The sequence below is a fragment of the Glycine max genome, chromosome 14 (assembly GCF_000004515.6).
Source record: "Glycine max cultivar Williams 82 chromosome 14, Glycine_max_v4.0, whole genome shotgun sequence".
NCBI classification, from domain to species: Eukaryota; Viridiplantae; Streptophyta; class Magnoliopsida; order Fabales; family Fabaceae; genus Glycine; species Glycine max.
In genome coordinates, this window is record NC_038250.2 from 1183227 (window position 1) to 1202603 (window position 19377).

Consider the following 19377-nt stretch of genomic DNA (forward strand, 5'->3'; position numbering starts at 1 on the left):
GCTATTCATTGGTCTTCGCAGTGTTGATTCACCGCTTAAATGTGTTTACGTTTTTTCAACACTTTAGGGTTTTTTTAATCCCCATATACTTGAATGTTTTAGTGTGTAGGAACTGTGCCGCCTAGTGGGATCAAACTGCAGTAAAAGAAGTCCAATTGGGAATAGAGAGGCCTTGAGAGAAGAAAATTACGATCATTTGGTTTTAAAAAAATGTTTCATTTTTTATTTTCATTTCTACTCATGAAGTATGATACTTTATTTTTTTTGGCTTTAAAAAATATATTTTTTCAATATTTCTTATATAAGCTTTTGAAATTAAGAAAAAGCAAGATGAGGCCAATGCGTTATGATTACATAGTACGTTATGATGGGTTTGTTTTGGAAAAAAACCAAGGTAAGGGGTTACTCTAGGTTCAGCTTCAAATATTGCGATCTCTGCCTAAGCCTTTTAGAGTAGCTTTCAAGGTGTCCATAGGAGGAAGCAACTGATCATAGGAGTGTGGAAAAATATGTTACCAACCAGTCTTTCCTTGTTGTTGTTTTCCTTCATATGTCAACTTGGTGTAACTCAATGTTGAGTGTTGACGTAGCATTGCATAATAATAATAATGGCAGCATAGAGTTAAATTCAATTTATTGCTCCTAGATTGTAATGTAGCTTCTATAACTAGTGCCTCTAATCTTTTGCTTATTACTTCCCCAACCCCAACAACAATGGATGCAAAATATCATCAGGCTCTAACACAGATAATAGATAATTGAGTTTTTTTAACATGTCAAATCTTGATTATGTGTATAAAAAAGATTTTATTGAGAGAAATAAAATTTAATTTGATAAAGTTTCCATCTCAAAAAAAGAAATTAATTTTTCACTATCGATTAGGAGATATATTTGATTTTACAAAAGATGATGCATAATAAGATTTGAGATGAAGACAAGTTTTCCTGTGGTGTAGACAACAAAAAGGTTTTGGAAGCTGTTATTGGGTGGTACTGTATTGGTACAATAGTTATGAGGCATTTGTTGTTGGTTTTTCCTTTGTTTATAGGAATTACCCGTCGGATTGCATTGCACTTTCAGTTGTTCCCCCATCAAAACTCTCAATCGAATTTTAAATTAAATAAACAAAAAAGTTGATGCTCCATCTACTCCCACGATAACCTAGCATTTTAATTGTTTTGTTACTTTATCTTTAAAACTTGTATAAAGCTGCAACATTTAAAGCTCATTTTGAATTCAAAGCATCACAAGTTAATAGTCTGGTTCTGAATTTGAAATTTTAAGTAAGTTATAAGAAAAATATGATTAAGAGGAAAATTTTCACTACTAACTATAATATGATAAAACATAAGATATCATGGTTTGTATTGACATCAAGGATATTAAAGTTGAATACAAATTTTAAGGATGAAAAATGCTTATTATCATAAATTTAAAACGTTTTTTTTTATAACAATTTAAAACGTTTTTATCTGTGTGTAATCAATACGTAAAATAATTTGAAGTGTCACGTAACATATTCTTATAGCGTTTCCTATTCGAAGTAATGGAAAGCATAAATTAGTTTTCTTAAATATATATAATTTATACAGAGAGGATATTAAAAAATATATAATCAAATTTGACCCTATATAATAAATTTTCATTTTCATTTTTAAAGTCAGATATTTTTTGCATATATTTTTCTTTTTCCTTCTGTAACACATGTCAAATTAATGTCCATTCAGCAAAAAAAAACATGTCAATTTTTTTCTCCTTTAATTAATTATTCAATTAAATGGTACATGTATTCTTCCTATTTTTTCCTTACCCATATTAAATTCCTTCAATCCACATTAAAAAAATGATATTTTTTTTATTGAAAAAGCAATGATATATTTATAAATCACTAATAAAATAATCTTTTATCAATTAAGCTAATTTTTTATTTTTTTCAACCTTAAACTACATATATTTTTATATTCTTATTATAAAAAATATTTTATTAATTCGATCAATCTACTTTTTTAGAAGAATTCAATCGATCTATTTAATATATATATATATATATATATATATATATATATATATATATATATATATATATAATATTTTACCAGTATTTAAAAGCATGTATCTTTTTCTTTTCAATGATAATACTCAATCAGTTGAAGATTAATTCTTTTAGAAATGTAAAAATTATCGAAGTATATTTTACTATTTTTAATTAACAAAGTCTTCTATGTACACATTAATTTTAAGGAACCACTTAATACAAGGATTTGTTACCTTATTCTTTTTAGGTTGGATTTAGTTTGTTACAATTTGTTCAACAACTCCACTGCATCTATATATATTCACATTAATTTCTTTTATGAAAATTCATATTATTTATTTAAACAAGTAATTAGGTGATTTACATTTTCCCTTTATATATAGTTGAATTTATTGAATTTTTAAAAACACCATGATCTGTTGTCATTTGCTGGCTCCAAATATTCTTGCACGATTTGCAGTGTGTCTGTCTTCTCTCTCTCTTTTAAAAATATATCTTCTATTTATATATAAATTGTGACTGTGTTTTGCCCATCTTTGCTTCAAATTCCATTTCTTTTGATTTAATTAAGGGTACCTAGTTGAAGCAAGCAACAAGATAAGAAAGCAAAGCAGGAGAGAGAGGGGGGATGACACCACATCCTCTGTTTTCATTCTCATTCTTAGTTTTCCCTGCCATTCAAATTTTCACATGACCTCTCATTATTATTTTTATTATTATTAGTTTCTTTTGTTTCTATCACCAACCATTCATCTTTGGATGGTGAATTCCCCATCTGGGTTCCTCTCTTTTTCCTTTGATCTCTTCGCCTTCTCTCAATTTCTTCTTCTCTGATCCCAGAAAAGAAAAAAAAACTAAAAAACATTAAAAACAAAAATAAAAAAAAAAACATAGCTGCTTTGTTTTCTCTCTTTGCTGGATTAGATATTTTGGTTCAGTTTTTATTATTGATGCTCCTAAGATCCGATTCTCTTAGATCGAATTTGGCATAACCCACTTCGTATCTGATTGAAGCACCCACTGGGTTCTGTCTGAGATTCAACATAAGGTGACCTTTCTTCACAGATTTATCTAATCTGCATTTCTGATCATTTTGCTTTGTTTTTGCTCATGAAAAATGGAATCTTTCTGGTGATTTAGCTCAATTATGCATTATTCAATCAGCTATGCATTTAGATTGGTTCTGGGACTGGAACTTTTCCCATCACTGAATAATCTAGAACCTAGATTGTGTGTATTGGAATTTCTAATTTTTTTTGTTATATTGTTTTTTTGGTTTGGCATGAGAATTTTGATTCAATAAGAGTGGTTGGATTGGATTTGTTTGATGAAATGAGTGATTAATGGTTAACTGGGCATGGTTGGTGACAGAACAGATGGAGTCGGATCTTGGCAAGCTCTTCATTGGGGGAATTTCCTGGGACACCGATGACGAACGTCTCAAAGAATATTTTGGGAAATATGGAGAGGTGATAGAGGCTGTGATCATGAGAGATCGGACAACAGGCCGCGCTCGTGGTTTCGGTTTTGTTGTCTTTGCTGATCCTTCTGCTGCAGAGAGAGTCATTATGGATAAGCACATAATTGATGGCCGCACAGTGAGTTTTTCATCATAGATTTGCTAAGCATTATGTCAGTATACATGTTATTTGGATGGGCAGTGATGGGACCTAGCTAAATTTATGTTTCTGATAGAGATCATTGTGTCCCTACTTTTATATTTTCTACTATGTTGGTGTGATATAAATCATGCTCTTTTTGGCTCCATTCAGCCAAATTGGTGCTTGGATTTTTATGGCTGCATTGGATTAAGCTTGAACTCTTTTCTTATAGGACAGGAAGCTGAAAATGACTTGCAGATTTGATCCATGTGTGTTGTGCTGTCAATTTGCAGGTTGAAGCTAAGAAAGCTGTTCCTAGGGATGATCAGCAAACTATAAACAGACAGTCTGGTAGCATCCATGGATCTCCGAGTCCTGGACGCACCAAAAAGATTTTTGTTGGAGGTTTACCATCAACAATCACAGAGAGTGACTTTAAGAAGTACTTTGATCAGTTTGGTACAATAGCTGATGTTGTTGTAATGTATGATCACAATACCCAGAGGCCAAGAGGTTTTGGCTTCATCACTTATGATTCAGAAGAAGCTGTGGACAGAGTTCTTTATAAGACATTTCATGAACTCAATGGGAAGATGGTTGAGGTCAAGAGGGCAGTTCCTAAAGAGCTTTCCCCTGGACCTACCCGAAGCCCATTGATAGGATATAACTATGGTTTGAATAGGACCAGTGGCTTCCTAAATAGTTATGCTCAGGGTTTCAATATGAATCCAATTGGAGGTTATGGAGTCAGGATGGATGGAAGGTTTAGTCCTCTTACTAGTGCCAGAAGTGGGTTTAGCCCATTTGGCTCCAGTGGTTATGGAATGGGAGTGAATTTGGATTTAGGATTGAACCCAAGCTATGGAGGGACTTCCAGTTATGGTGGCAGTCTGGGATACGCTCGGATGAGTCCTTTCAACAATGGCAACTCTAACAGATATACCACTCCTATTGGCAATAGCGGGGGCAATGGGAGAAGCGATTCTCTTATGAACTCAGCTTCCCGGAGTGTTTGGGGAAATGGGGGCCAGAACAATGCTGCCAATAGTCCAGTCAGCCCTGGCGCTTACTTGGGATCTGGAAGTGGGGCTTTTGGTGTTTCAATTGGAAATGGTGGCACCAATTGGGGTCCATCAGTTCCAACCCAGGGTGGAGGGGCTGCCACTGGGTATAGTACTTGGGGTAACTCTTATGATGGTGGAGATAACAACATCAGTTTAGGAGGTGGAGGGTATGGAAGGAACAGCAGCCCAAGTGTGCCTCAATCCTCAACATTTACTGCACCAACTGGTGATTATGAAGGATCCTATGGGAACTTGTACCGCAATGGTTCAGTTTACAGTGACTCAACTTGGCGGTCTGCTGCTTCTGAGATAGATGCTTCTGGTTCGTTTGGTTACGGTGGACTTGGTGGTATAGCTTCAGATGATCCAGTAAAGAGTTCTGATGGTTTTATTGGAAACTACAATGTAATAAGTAGACAAACTAATAGAGGTAAGATCTTTGGCTACATTCTTATCTCCTGTAGAAAATTAGATCATAGTTTATACACTGTCTGTTGTTTATTTCCATTTTTCATAAAGCCAATTGTGTGTTTTGGACTTTCTATGTTTTAGAATAGGAATTGTACTGAAGGAAGTTGAAAACTAAGTCTGTGCTGTTACATTTGCCTTTAAGCTTGTGATCATCATGTTTGTAATTGTGAATATAGATAAACATAACATGGAAGCATTATTCATGTCTTTTAATTATACCAAACACCCTAGGTTCCTGACTTTATTGACATGTTTCATTTATTCCTGAATTCTTGATGTTGTCATTGTAAATTCTTACTACAGTCTAAAAGTATATTAGGGCCTCTGTGGTTTGTTTGAGAAAACATTTTATGTTCTCATTTCTTATTTTCGCTTGTGATTACTAAAATATCACTTAATTTCTACTTTATTTTATGTTTTCAAATATTTATATAGGAAATAGTGAAAACAACTGAGAAGTTATATTTTCTATAAAAGAAATGTTTTCACCATTTCTTGTGCAAATCTTTGAAAACAGGAATAAAGTAAAAACAAAGTAACATTTTTTTAATTATTAGTGAAAACAAAAAGAAAAAAGAAGAAATATTCTCAAACCAAGTATGCCCTTAGCTTGTTGTAATAATGCCTGAGCTTCTTGATTACTTTCATTTAAAGATATTCAAATTTGATGTTTCATGTGAAGTTATACTGACTTGCAAGGTGCTAGAGATGTAGGCATAGATTACTCATTCTTGTTAATTGAGTATGATTATTTTCTCAATAATTAGGATTTAAGAGCTTCAAACTGTAAAACAAAATATAGACGTAGATTACACCCCTTTGATTCGTTAGTGAAAATGATGTTTGATTATACTTTCTTGTATTATAATGTTGTGAAAGGGTTGGCATTTGAGTATTTCCGTTACGTTTTTTACCTGTTCTGGTTCAACTTCATTGTATTCTTATTTTCTTTTGTTGCATGTCTACTTGTTTCAGGAATTGCTGCTTAGGAGATATGTTAATTGGATATGTTATGGTAACAGTAGATCAAGGGAAACTGGTTAAAGAAAACGAGGTATTGTGAAATCATACAGAAGCTAAATCAGTTACAAGTGTTTTTTGTGTAAGGTTTGGGATTTTTTTTGTCTTTATTTTTCAAGGCTAGGTTCCTTTCTTGGAATTTGATTGAGGTGTAACATCAGATTGCGGGATATACTCAGGAAGATTGGTTCCAGTAGTTTAATTGTGCATTGCTGGAAAGGTGCACCATCATCGTTAGTATGCTTAATGATAGTTTATTAATTTTTGAATTTTTTTTTGCCACTGTAATGCTTGGCAAAGCTGTTTGTTCTTGTCACCATCTTTTTCATGGGACATGTTTCTGATCAAATTGTAAGTGATGTTCAGTTTGATTTATCAGGTTTGATACATTAGAGGGGTACCCATCTTGGATCCCCCATCAAATAATTAGTTAATGGACAGATATTATTTTTTGTTAGACTTTTGTTATACAACTTTATACTTTGGTTTATTGTTGCATTCCAAATTTGGTTCCTGCTGATATTACGACTCTATTCATAATAATAGTTGCTTTCTCTCCTGTTTGGTTTTTGTAACTTTGTGGTGAAAATGTTGAGCATGTTATAGCATCTATTTATGGAACAAAATTGATTGGTTAAAATAAGGCAGCATGGTTCAATTATTTTTGGTAGCTTATGTTTGTCAATAGTAAATACTAAATAGTAAGTTTTCTAGTTTTTTGTTTGTTTCTTACAATTCGGATTTGGATCTTAAGATAGAATTTGTGTGTGGTCATGCTAACTCTTATCCTTATATGGATCAGATTTGTCTTGTATCACTTTCAGTTTTCCCCTGAACCCCCCCCCCCCCCCCCCATTACAATGTGGTCCCCTCTCTCTCTCTCCACAGAGGACACACACAAAATTGTATATAACTATATATATTCATAGTTTTAGCTATTAAACAGCTTATATTAACTTGGATGTGCACAATTATTAGTACAATACTTGGGTAGAATATCATTATTCTAAGCCATGCAAGCCTGTGTTGGAGATTTTAGACGATTGCCACATGCAAATCCATGTAAATGCACATGCCTCAATTATGTTGAAGGTTGTGGTTGTAGACATATGGTGGAATCTTTATTAATTTGAAGACAATAGCGTGTGGCAAACTGGCAATGATAAAATCATGGATGATAACAATGTTTCGTTTTAGAACTCCTTGGAAGTTTGAATTGGAAAACAATGCATGAATGAATTTGAGGCTCCATAAATAAGGATGTTGGGGATATTGAAATATATGATACCATAATTATTTTCAAAAGCAATATGCCTTAGGCTTACATCGGGACATTCTTGTGTATTTCTTTTTTCATTTTATAACCTTTTTTGAGCTTTTATATCAAATTAAATTAATACTTTTTAATCAATTTCAATGGATATTTGAAACTTTCTATATATCTCGTATTAATGAAATGTAAATCACTGCAGTTAGATCTGTTTGTCTCTTTCAACTTATTTATTGAATGAGTTTAATTTATATGCACTAAAATGTGTTTGGCTTAGGAAATAAAAGTGAAAGGAAAGAAAAGAGTGAAAATTGAGATGATTTTGCAAATTTTTCTTCTCTTGTTTGATTTTTAAGAAAAGCATGAAATAAAAAAATATGAATATAAAAATGACATAAATATATCTAATAAAAAAATTATGCACAAAACAAGAGTAATTGAATCTTTATTTATATTTACATAAAAAGTATACAAAAATTAGACACGTGTCACCATTTTGTGCCAACTTTTACAATTTATTTTTTCTCTCTCTTTATCTCTTTGCAAATTGCAATTTTTTTATTAATTACTTTTTCATTGACCTTGCAAAGCACAGGTCCAGTGTTGTAGTTATTTAAGCATGAATTCCTTCCCCTTTCTTTTCACATTCGGAGGCATTATCGAAGTGTGTAGGTGCTAGGTTCTATGCTTTTTGTTCCTTCCATTTTGAAGAGGAAAAATAATATAGAAAAAAATAAGGGTATTTAAGTCTGTTTAAATAAACTTTCCTCTCCCTTTCTTTTCACATTTGGACGAATTATTAGTGTGTGAGCCCATGCTTTTTGTTCCTTCTTTCTCTTTTTCTAAGTGCTCCAAACAAAGAAAAGAATAAATAATTTGGTGTTTTTCATCCTTTCCATTTTTTTTCTAAACTAACTGTAAGAGGACTTTGGTAGGGGAAATTTTTTTGGTTTTCTGGAAATCAAAGGTTAGAAAACTTAATTTTTCATGTTAGGTATCAATTTTTAAAAAATAATTATTGGGAAAGGATATTTTTTAACAATATTTTTTTAATTAGTTTTCCATGAAAACTTTTCAATGGAAAAAAGGTAAAAATCTTATTTTCACAAGTAATTTTTCTTTTAATACAGTGAAAATATCTTCTTACTCTTTATTAAATTATTTAATGTATCTTTATTAAATTATTTAATGTAGTAAAAATATCATATAACTCTTTGGTTGGTTATTGGAATCTTAAATAAATTTCTTAGAAAATATAATTCTTAAAATTCATAATTTTCAAAAATCATGATTATTGGGAAAAAAAAAATCTCTCTCCTATCAATCGTGTTTAAGCATTGAAAAATGTCAACCAAAAATTTGGTATAATTGCTATAACCTTATTTTGAATCAGCTAACAATGTAAAAATGCCAATCAATCAAATAACAATGTAAAAATTATTTACAGTGTTTGTTCATCAATCAATTATTCTTATCGAATAAGCTTGGTTATAGAGTTGCCATAACCTTAAAGTGTCAGCAGTCAAAACAAGCAACATTCTTATACTCTACATTGGGTTGTACAGGGAGAGGCATTCTTGTAAGCTTTTCTGTTTGTGTCTGTCTTTGCCAGCAAATGCTTTTCCTCATGGGATTGGGGCCATGCCGTGTGTGTTTGTTTAAGTTTTGTGATCATAGGCTTAGGCTGGTTGAATCTTTGTGGTAGGACCTTTAGAATTGCAAGCAATCAAATATATGGTATCATAATTGATGCCACAAATGAGTTGTTACAACAAGTCTACAACTTCTGCTTCCCTTGGGCTCCCAATTTGTCATCTTGATATGGTCCCCATCGCACACACCATAATTGTTCAAACACTATGGTTAAATCAAACATTATATTCTACATTATTATAAAAAAAAAAACCAAATTATCTAATTATGATTAAAGTTCATCCACCTTTTACTTGATATAAGACTTTCTCTGTAAAGTTGTGACAGGAGTAACAATTTGTTCCACAGCTTACAAATAGAATTGTTTCATTGACGGACGAGTCATGTAAAAATGTTTTGTAAACATATAAATTATAATAGTAGTAGTGATAAAGTACTACATATTGTTAGCCATAACATATCACTCGGCTTAAAGTCAAACGCTAAACATACTAATATTTATTTAAGAGATTCGTTTCTTCCATAGACATATTTTCATACACATTTTATGCTGATTTTCATAATTCGAAAATAGAAATTGACGTTTACAAATCTTTATTTGGTATGTATGAAAACATTTTAAAAAAACTAAATTATTCTTTATTAAAATATTCTCATTCCATTAATTAATAATCTCTTATTTTATGTATTAAAGATTATAAGAGATGAGGGTAAAGTTTAAATAAATATAATTTTTTCTTTTCCTAAATCAAATATTTTTTTAAAAATAAAAAATATTTTAAAGCCAAAGAAAAATTGCATAAAAATATAAGTATTTTTGTAATTTTGACTAAACAGTTATAAAAAAAATTTAAAAAAATTTGATTAAACAGTTATAAAAGAAATATTTTTTAATTTATTAATTTAAATAAAAAAATCGACGAGTAGAAGATAGTTGTGATCTATATAAAAAAAAGTTAATTATTATTCTAAAAGAATCATGATTTCCTCATACTTTTGCTTACTTTTATTAGGTCTTCTGTTTTAGCATTTACTTTTTAGGTCCTATGTGTTACCACTTTCTTTTCTATGGAGGGCTTTGTGTTACATATTCATGGTGTATTTTTTCGAGAATACCAAGTTGGGAAAATGACTTTAGATTTACAATTTGAGCTTATACCTATAACTAGTTAGTGAGCTATGCATTACCCTGCATTGCTCGGGTTGGCTTGGTTACTACAAATTCTTTTTTAAGTGGCTTATGTATACAACAAATTACTACTTTTCAAACTACAAGAATCTTGGCCATCACACCATAGTTTTCATGAGTTTTTCAGAAAGGATTGGGTACTCTTCATAACCAATGGTTAAAATAAATGAGACTAGCCAGAGGATTCCAAACTGAAATAATATCTTTTTTGGATTATACCCTTCTTGTCTTGCACTCATGCCGTTCACCTCCACCATGATCACTGTTTCCCTTTTCCAATCTTCGCAACTGAGGATGACTGGATACTATGAAGGGAGAAGGACATCGACTTTAGGAGTAATTCCAAAACCTCAAAACACCATCATTCCAAAAATCCAAAATTGAGTACAAAACCTCAAATTTTAGGAGTAATTCATTTTCGTTAATCATTCCAAAAATCCAGAGTTGTTGAACTTGGATAAAAGAATGTAGGCTTAATGCCCATATCACGAAAAAGAAAAGCAGATCCATGATGCTGTACGGTACTCTTGTTCGTGTGAAATAGAAGAAATCAAAATCATAAATGATTTGGTCCCTCCATCAACTTTAGTATTCGCCATGTGAACGTGGGGACCATGTTAGTACCACTCGTGATTATCCACAGCATGAACCTTTCACAAAATATTGACATCCAAAACAAAAAGAAACACATGACAGAAAAAAGTTCATTTAGCAGTTAAGATAGGACCAAGCCTGTGAGAGTACAAAGTTAAGATTCCCTGTTACCTATAACAGATCAACAAGTACAGAAGCGAGAATCCCACTGGACAGTGCATTATTTCATTCACTACTGATATCAGTTTTCATTCTAAAATCTAAGTCACCTGAAAGTATTTCCCTTGATCCAAAGTTCAGAAGAAAGCCCTGCTTCCATAAAACACACGGGAGTTAGTGCTCTTTGGTGTCTGTATCTTCTGTTCAGAGCTAGAGTTTCCTGAACTAGTTGGTCCACTTTCAAAGTCCATAGGAAGCTTCATTTTCGCCAATGACTCGGTGAATTGCTGCATGCTTTTCATGTACATATCTACAAAATCCTGCTGCACCACATTCGGCTCCGGCTCGATGTTAACAGTCACAACAGGCTTAGGGAATGACTCATTCAGCACCCCATTTGAGGAATCACTCCCACCATCTTTGACATCCCCATTTTTCTCTTTGGTGGCTGAAACTTGTTCCTGACTGGGAGACTTGGAAGCAGCAACATCAGATGAGTCTGAGCTTGCAGCCACTGAAGGAGATGAAACCCCATTTGTTGACACACTGCTGGGTGGAGAATCAGCCTTAGGAGGTTGGACAGATTCAACACTGCATGCTGAGAAGCTCTCCACAATCTGAACACCTGCTTCAGAACTAAGATTTTCAGTATCAGTAGTGGTCAAGCTATCAGAACACTGGCTCTCCTCACATGGAATGCCAAAGTATTCCGAAACCATCCAGTGGTCTTCATTTACAATTTTTGGATCTGGGAATTCAATTTTGTCCAAATCTCTGGCCAGTGACTCGCATGATTCTGAGTCCTTCTCGGTGCCATTTGTGGCCAACTCAGTAGGCATTGCAGAAATCGCCATAACATCAGGTGAAGCACCGGTGTAAGCAAGAGACAATTGAACAAAACCAGCCGGGGAATGGAATAAATCAGTTGAAGAAAGAGAGAACTCTTTCTCTAGTTTTCCATCCTTCACCAGTACTTCAGACAAAGGCACCAAAGCAAAACCAAGCAACTGATCTTCCAGATAATTCTTCACCCTGCTCAGCATCCAAATTTCACATTTGACAGCAGAATCAACAGTCCTAACACTTAGACGAAGATTCTCATTAAACACGGGGTTCCTTCCTCCTCCATTGATAGTCTTGGTAGAGACAGAATTCTCAGGATTACTAGTCAAGCAAATCTTAGCATAAACATCTTGCTTGTGGTATATGCAGATGTTATGAATGTCCCTAGCCTGATGAATGTAAACATCAACAACACCGATGGATTCCTCTGGATTAACCACGGCAGCTTCCTTTCCATTGACTTCAATGTCCTTAGACAAAGGACCCGAGCTTTGTGTGAAAACATCAGACCTATACTTCTCAGCTTCACCCAAGACAGAGCTCTTGAATGGTGACACAACGGATTGTGGGGATTCCATGATATCACAGTGATTGGGAACCTGACAAAGCAAAAAAACCTTCAACAAATTCAAGTCACTCTATGTTAAGCAAAGCTTCAAACCAACACAACAAATGATTATTTGAACTTAAACCCAAACTTCAAACAGGAACAGGAAGAACTAAAAATTCACTATTCCAAGACCAAAACTGCTAAAACTCAGCTTGAAAATACTTCCATACAAGTTGCAGCCTAGGAAGGCTTAAGCAGATAAAAAAAAAGAGAAAATTTTTAGTATGTGAATTGTGAAGAACAAAAAAATAGAAAAAGGAAAGGCAACACTCAACCCCCAAATGTGAAAGAGAAGTAGGAAGCTTCAATTTGAATTTCTCCTAAGGACTGTCATTTGAGTTGTCAACTAACAGGAAAGAAGGCAATTCAGAAACAACAACCCCAGTTCAAACCTTAACTTTATAGCTAAGAGCAGAGAAACACGGAATTGAGGATCAAGGTCCACAAAACCCAAGTAGAGTAAAACAAATTCCCAGGAACCAGAACCTCAGCTTCAAAATTGAAACTTTCCGCTTTCTAGATAAATACTAAGATACCCAGAGCCGGCCAAAACTTATAAGTTATCAATAAGAATAAAGGGTAGTGCCAGATTTGAGGAGATTCTAATAAAGCTACTAGCTTTTTCTTTTCTACTGCTCTATGCAGAAAAAATACCAGCAGAATCCAAGGGAGGGAAACAGTTAAAGCAAAAATAGACACACACAAGAATTCAAAGAGAAACAGGAAACAAACAAAAAAAAAAGGAGAGACTTTGATTAAAAACACAGATGATTAAGTTGTTGTGGTTTAACATACCTGCCTTAGGCCCTTAGCCTCCAAAGTCAAAGCGGAATGTGTTATGTTTGTGGCTCTAATCCAGGATGAAGGACACACACCGTGTTGGTGATGAGAAGAGAAGAAACAAAAGCAAGATGGCTTGTTTAAAAAAGGGAAGGGATAATGTGAAAGGAAAGGAGAAAATAGTGTGAACAGTGAAGAAAATAAAAATCTAGAGGTGCTGTAGTGTTGGTTTATGATTTTGTTGTGTATTTGGAGTATGTATGTTAAGAGTATATATGAGCAATTAATAAGGTGCTGTGCATACACAGAGGGCACTCATTTATTGCAATTGTTGTGTGGGGAGAGAGAGAGAGAGGATAAGGTATGGAAATGGAAGGGGATGCAGCAGCCCCGCGCGAATGGCTGAGTCAGACCAATGAGAAGGGAGTTGTGTGCATTTTGCAGTTGGAGGTGGGGTATGCTGCTTATGACTTTTCTTTCTTCTTTTTCTGCTCCACACTTCTCTTTTTGCCCCCACCTACGACTTTGAGTGAGTGCATTTCTGTCCTCTTCCTTTAGTATTTTTTAAAATTAAAGTTTAATGGTGATGTTAGTGTATAGATAATATAAAATCATTTTATTTGTTATTTAATTCTTAAAAAAATTATCATCAAATTATAAATTATCATTTGTATTAAGATAATTTTATAAAACTCAATAAATTTATCATAAATTATAAATTATGATTTGATGATAGTTTTACATTATTACTTATTAGTATGTAGTTTTTTTCTCTTAAAATTATACATATATTTTATAAAAAGATAATTTTGTTTGAATTATATAGTATTTAAGATTTTTTTTTACGAAACTGATGAATATAATTTAGTTATCAACACATATTAAGTTTGTGAAAGAAAAGATGAGAAATAATAATTAGTCTTATAATTTATCAAAAAGGTCGAAACCGATAAATGTGAGAATATCTTAGAGTCTGTTAAGGAATCAAAAATTCTAATTAGAATAGTTAAAATATTTATGTATCAATTGATCTATATGTCCATTATATTTTTTTTTTATTTCACATAATTTTATGAAAAATAATTTATAAGAGAATAGTTTGATTTTCATCGGGTACAAAATCTTTTTCATGTTATAATTTCGGTTATGTTCAGTCCTTATAAAAATGAGTTAGTATTAATTTTAGCTATTATAAAAAATTCTTTAATTTGTGTTCCTTTAAAATATGAAATTAGTGTTCTTCATCTTTATAAAAACAGTAAATTTTGATTTTAATTTTTGTAGAAATGTTTTTTTCTTCATATATCCTTCCTAAATGTGAAATCATTGTTTTTTTCTTCATAAATATCATTTTTAGAGACAATTCTATTTGAAACACTTACAAACAATGAATAAAGATATCTCTTTTAATAGAAATTCCAATCTTGATTTGTCAGTTTGTGAGAATGAGTCTCTTCCGCTGCACTCAATCCTTGATAGTATGAAATTATTGTTTTAAGTTCTTAATGTTTATTTAGAAAAATAACATTATTTTAAGAATTAAAAATAATTTAGAAATGTTACATGCTGACATAGTATCACAGACTAGTAGGTGTCACTTGGATATTCACTTAAACCTTTTTTTTTATTTTAAAACAAACAAATAAATAACATTATTTTAGGTATCTAAAAATAATTTTAAAAGTGTCACATGTTAACAAGGTATACCACACAGTAGGACTCACTTGAAAGAGTTACTTTTTGTGAAACATACGAGTAGTTGAAAGTTTCACATGTTCTCGATCGGAGCACTCAGGACCTGAGTTTGCCAGGGAGATTTCCTACTCTTCATCTCAGTAAGATTTGAATTTGATGGCTATATAGATGAAGACCCTTATAATCGACTTTACCTTGATGAACATGAACAATCAATCAGTCTCATTATATTGTTGCTCAGCCAGTAGGTTCATGTTATTCTGAAATACCTTAATTACTTGAGTCTTGGGCTTATAGAGCTACAACTACATATCAAGTAATAATCAATTAACCCTCTTTCTTTTTATGTATAATCACATAATGTGAAGAAAAATATGAAGTCAAATTTGATCATAAAAAATCCTGTGGAGGAAATGCATTGATGTTATCTAAGGAGTCTAGAACATTAGACATCGGTCGCCCACTCATGAGAAGAGCTTTTGCACTTTAGTTCTAGAAATTTGCCCTTTTTCTTCATTCGTGGGTCCCATGGCATATGCTTCCCCGATGTATTTTGCAACTCTTTTGCACCAAAGTTTTACATAAAAATCAAAGATTAATCATGGTGGGGTCTTCTGCTCAAAATTACTTCTTAGAGGTTTCACCTTAAAAGAAAGAAAAAAAAGACTTGGAGGTAGACAACAGGGGCGTCACTAGTTCACTATTCATTATTCAACAACCCTCAATTGTGTCTTTGGAAGACAAGTCAAATGGCGTTAATACGTTTTTGTAAAACAATTTCAAAGAAATTATGTTTTTATCTTATTTCGTATTTACTTGTTAAACTTTCTTTCTCCTACAATAATTCATCTTTAGCACTATCTATGTATATATAAAGCATTCTTAATAACATATAGCAACTGAAGCGATGATGTTTTGATAAGGAATCTGGGTGTTACGGGTCTCTAAGTCCCACATTCTTGAGTAATATGGAATGTTGGGTGAAGTATTTAATTGTTAGTTCTATTTTTTTTTTTCATCAATCAATATGTTTATATATATATAAATTAAGGTATTAGAGTTGGTCGATAATATTTCAGAAAATTGTCCTCTCTATTGTGTGGTTGCCAAAATTTCATTAATTTAATTTTCTTATTTATAATAAGATAATAATATTTGGATACTTCATTATTTTGAACACTATTTATATCTTTTATTCTTCTCTCTTTTCATCATATTATCTTGTATTCTAACTTATTTTTTATAAATAGGAATAAAAATAGTATTATTTATCATATTTAAGTATAATAAATAATATTACCTTCCGTCCCGTCCTATTTAAAAGAGAGAGAAAATCATGACTTCAAATGTATATTTATTTTTTCCTTATCAACTAGTTTTTAAAAGAGGATTTCCCAAATACTCGGATCATCCTCTCTTAAAAGTTAGATGCTTCTGATGTTGTATCTTCTTCTAACGTTGGGTAACGTAATATAGTATAATTTTATTGGTGTAAGAAATTACCAAATTTTTATCAAACTATCATAATTAATTGTATATTTAGCAGGACTATACCGTCTATTATTGGAGAATATCTCTTGAAATTTATCAAATATTTTTCATCCATTATAGATTTTTCAGTTCTAAAATCAGATGTGACCCACCACTATTAACAACTCGTGCCCTTCACCGATTGAATATTTTCCCTTAATCTCCTAAATGTAACGCGTGGCTTTAAAGAATTCCAACCCAAGTCCCCTATTATAATAATAATAATAATAATAGAGATAAAGATGAAAATTTACATGCTCTTTTTTTTGTCAGTTGAAATCTAAAATAATATCAAAATTTATAATAACTAACGCATCTTTAGGCGCTATCTTACCTTTTTTTTCCTTCTCTTTTGGATCGGAAAGGATGGATGTGCATTGGAGTGCTTTCGTGTGCCTTTTCTACTTTTGCTCATCAAATGCTCTTTTTTCATCCTTGACATATATAGTTGGTATATGGATGCCGTAATTTGCGTACAAAGCTTTCAGATATTAGACACCTTAATGAAAATTATTGACCAATAAAGCTAGTATAAATACTAAATTAATATAATAGATTTTAATTTCTTCTTTGAATTGGAAGGACATGTGGGTACCATGTGAGACTTTTGATTGTTGCAATTCGCTGTTGCATTGCATATAAGAACAAATGGCATAGTCAATTATTAATAGTGAGTTGTACCATTTCAAGAAAAAAGATATAGGCTTCTTGAAAGCTAATTACGTAATTATTAAACTACGATTACTATTGACTCGTGAGAGAATTGAAATGTATGTATGGAGGACAAGCCTCTAATTTCCTTCCTTTCTTTTTCGGTATTTTGAGTGACAAAAGATTTGTATCGATGTCAGTTAGTTGAACATGATATATATATATATATATATTCAGTGTTTTGAGTGACAAAAGATTTGTATCGATGTGAGTTAGTTGAACATGATATGTATATATATATATATATATATTCGGTATTTTGAGTGACAAAAGATTTGTATCGATGTCAGTTAGTTGAACATGATATATATATATATATTCGGTATTTTGAGTGACAAAAGAGTTAGTTGAACATGATATATATATATATATATATATATATATATATATATATATATATATATATATATATATATATATATATATATATATATATATAAAAGTTAGTTTCTATAGTTACTCATTTGATTTTTATAATTTTAAGATTTTTTCTATAGTTTCAAAGTATTTTTTTAATTTTTATAATTTATATTTTAATTCTTTTTTATTTTTTATAATTTAAAAGTGATATTTTTAGTCCTTATAGTTTGTATTTTAATTTTCTTTTAGTTCTTATAATTTGAAAGTGATATTTTTAGTCCATATAATTTATATTTTAATTACCTTTTTGTTCTTACTATATATATATATATATATATATATATATATATATAATTAACTATAAATTAGTTATAAATTATCAATTATTTTTTATTACAAATTATCTTGTAATAAATTAGTTACAAATTACTTATTAATATCTTTGTAGTTAATTATAATTGGTAAGAATTAAAATGAAATTAAAATATAAAATATAAGGATTAAAAAGGTTACCTTCAAAACTATAAGTACTAAAAAAGAATTAAAGTATAAATTATAAGGACTAAAAAAATCACTTTCAAACTACGAGAACTAAAATAGAATTAAAATGTAAATTATATGGACTAAAAAAATTATTTTAAAACTATAAAAACTAAAAGATATAAATAATAAAATTATAAGGATCAAATAAGTAATTAAACCTATAAGTTATTATAAAACTCTTACACCTATTTTTTATTCTCATAAATAGAAAAAATAAAGGTGATGAAAGATTTGAAAGAGATTATCTCATTCAGGATATATTTGGATAAATATTAGAAACTAGTTTTATAAATTCTAATGCATAAAATTAAGAAGGAAAATTATTATTGTTTTAAGAGTAAAAAAAACTTTTTTTTTCTCTTAACTAAAATTTAAAAATGCACTTAATGGCAGAAGATTTGCTATTAATTTCGGCGTTAACCATGATTCTTATCATAAGGAAATTGTTGACGGTGGAAACTAAACTCGAGCTTTTTAATTTCAATAATTCCAAACTAATCATGTAGGCTTGTGAGTTGAAAAAATAGTTATTCCTTGTACATTTAGTTACATAATTTTGCGTAATTGCCAAGGTGGATTGATGCTATTGTGCCAAATAAAAGGTAAACGTTTAACCCTGAAAAAGTGTTGCAAAATCTGGACACTGTTATTGAAAATTTGAAATCATATGTAGGAGTCAGGATGCATTGAAATACTGTTCATTTCCCATTATCGTTTTCAATCAAACTACGTTCTGACTAGCACATACTCATGCCTCACCGCCCAGTAATTAACTACTCCCATATCTTTCATATGGAAAAAGATAAACACCTAAGTGTACGTGAGAGAAAAATAGAAAAAAAAATGATTCCGTGATTGAATATATAACAGTAGGAAAATAATACTTTGACAACTAATATGTTAGTAAACACATAGTGAGAGTGATAAAAAAGAGAAAATATAAATATTATAGATAATATAATATGATAAGAAAAAGAGAGAGAGAAAAATAATAAATATTAAATAGATGTTTAAAAAAGCAAAATATCGTTGTTCATGATGATAAAACATTCAGTTATGTGAGCTAGCTCATACTCTTAGTAAAAGTTTTACTAGTTTTAGGTGAGTGGGGAGTGAGCAAAAACACAGTGATATAGAACTAACTTTTCCTCCCAGCCCAAAACACCACAGAAAAAACGTTTAATTTCAAGTTTTTGTTTGAACTTATCTATAGTTTTCCTCTATTAAAGTCTAAGTAGAGTTGTGTGA

The 19377-nt window shown here is 31.2% G+C and overlaps 2 protein-coding genes across 6 annotated transcripts; one reads left to right on the plus strand and one right to left on the minus strand.

The window, feature by feature from the left end:
- Positions 1–2444: 2444 nt before the first annotated feature.
- Positions 2445–6649, plus strand: LOC100788515 (heterogeneous nuclear ribonucleoprotein 1). 4 transcript variants are annotated; one of them, XR_005888393.1, is made up of 5 exons: positions 2468–3084; positions 3408–3634; positions 3931–5131; positions 6148–6226; positions 6312–6649. XR_005888393.1 is itself a non-coding variant. In XM_003544667.4 (4 exons), the coding sequence occupies exons 2-4, from the start codon at positions 3413–3415 to the stop codon at positions 6159–6161; spliced, it is 1437 nt and encodes a 478-aa protein (XP_003544715.1). In that variant the 5' UTR covers positions 2445–3084; the 3' UTR covers positions 6162–6649. The 4 variants fall into 4 exon arrangements, 2 of the variants coding, with proteins under 2 accessions (XP_003544715.1, XP_006595704.1); XR_417833.3 differs by having other exon boundaries at positions 3413–3634; XM_003544667.4 differs by having other exon boundaries at positions 2445–3084; positions 3413–3634; positions 6148–6649.
- A 4345-nt stretch (positions 6650–10994) lies between these two features.
- On the minus strand, positions 10995–13699 carry LOC100781587 (uncharacterized). 2 transcript variants are annotated; one of them, XM_006595642.3, is made up of 2 exons: positions 13306–13699; positions 10995–12499 (listed from the first exon to the last, which is right to left on the minus strand). In XM_006595642.3, the coding sequence occupies exon 2, from the start codon at positions 12476–12478 to the stop codon at positions 11195–11197; it is 1284 nt and encodes a 427-aa protein (XP_006595705.1). In that variant the 5' UTR covers positions 12479–12499; positions 13306–13699; the 3' UTR covers positions 10995–11194. The 2 variants fall into 2 exon arrangements, with proteins under 2 accessions (XP_006595705.1, XP_006595706.1); XM_006595643.3 differs by having other exon boundaries at positions 10995–12517; positions 13306–13694.
- Between the last annotated feature and the right edge of the window lie 5678 nt (positions 13700–19377).

Excerpts from the sequence above, each read along its gene's own strand:
- LOC100781587 (XM_006595642.3), bottom strand. The coding sequence starts at position 12,478 with ATGGAATCCCCACAATCCGTTGTGTCACCATTCAAGAGCTCTGTCTTG.
- LOC100788515 (XM_003544667.4), top strand. The coding sequence starts at position 3,413 with ATGGAGTCGGATCTTGGCAAGCTCTTCATTGGGGGAATTTCCTGGGAC. Across the intron at positions 3,635-3,930 it reads ACATAATTGATGGCCGCACA|GTTGAAGCTAAGAAAGCTGT; the intron begins GTGAGTTTTTCA and ends GTCAATTTGCAG.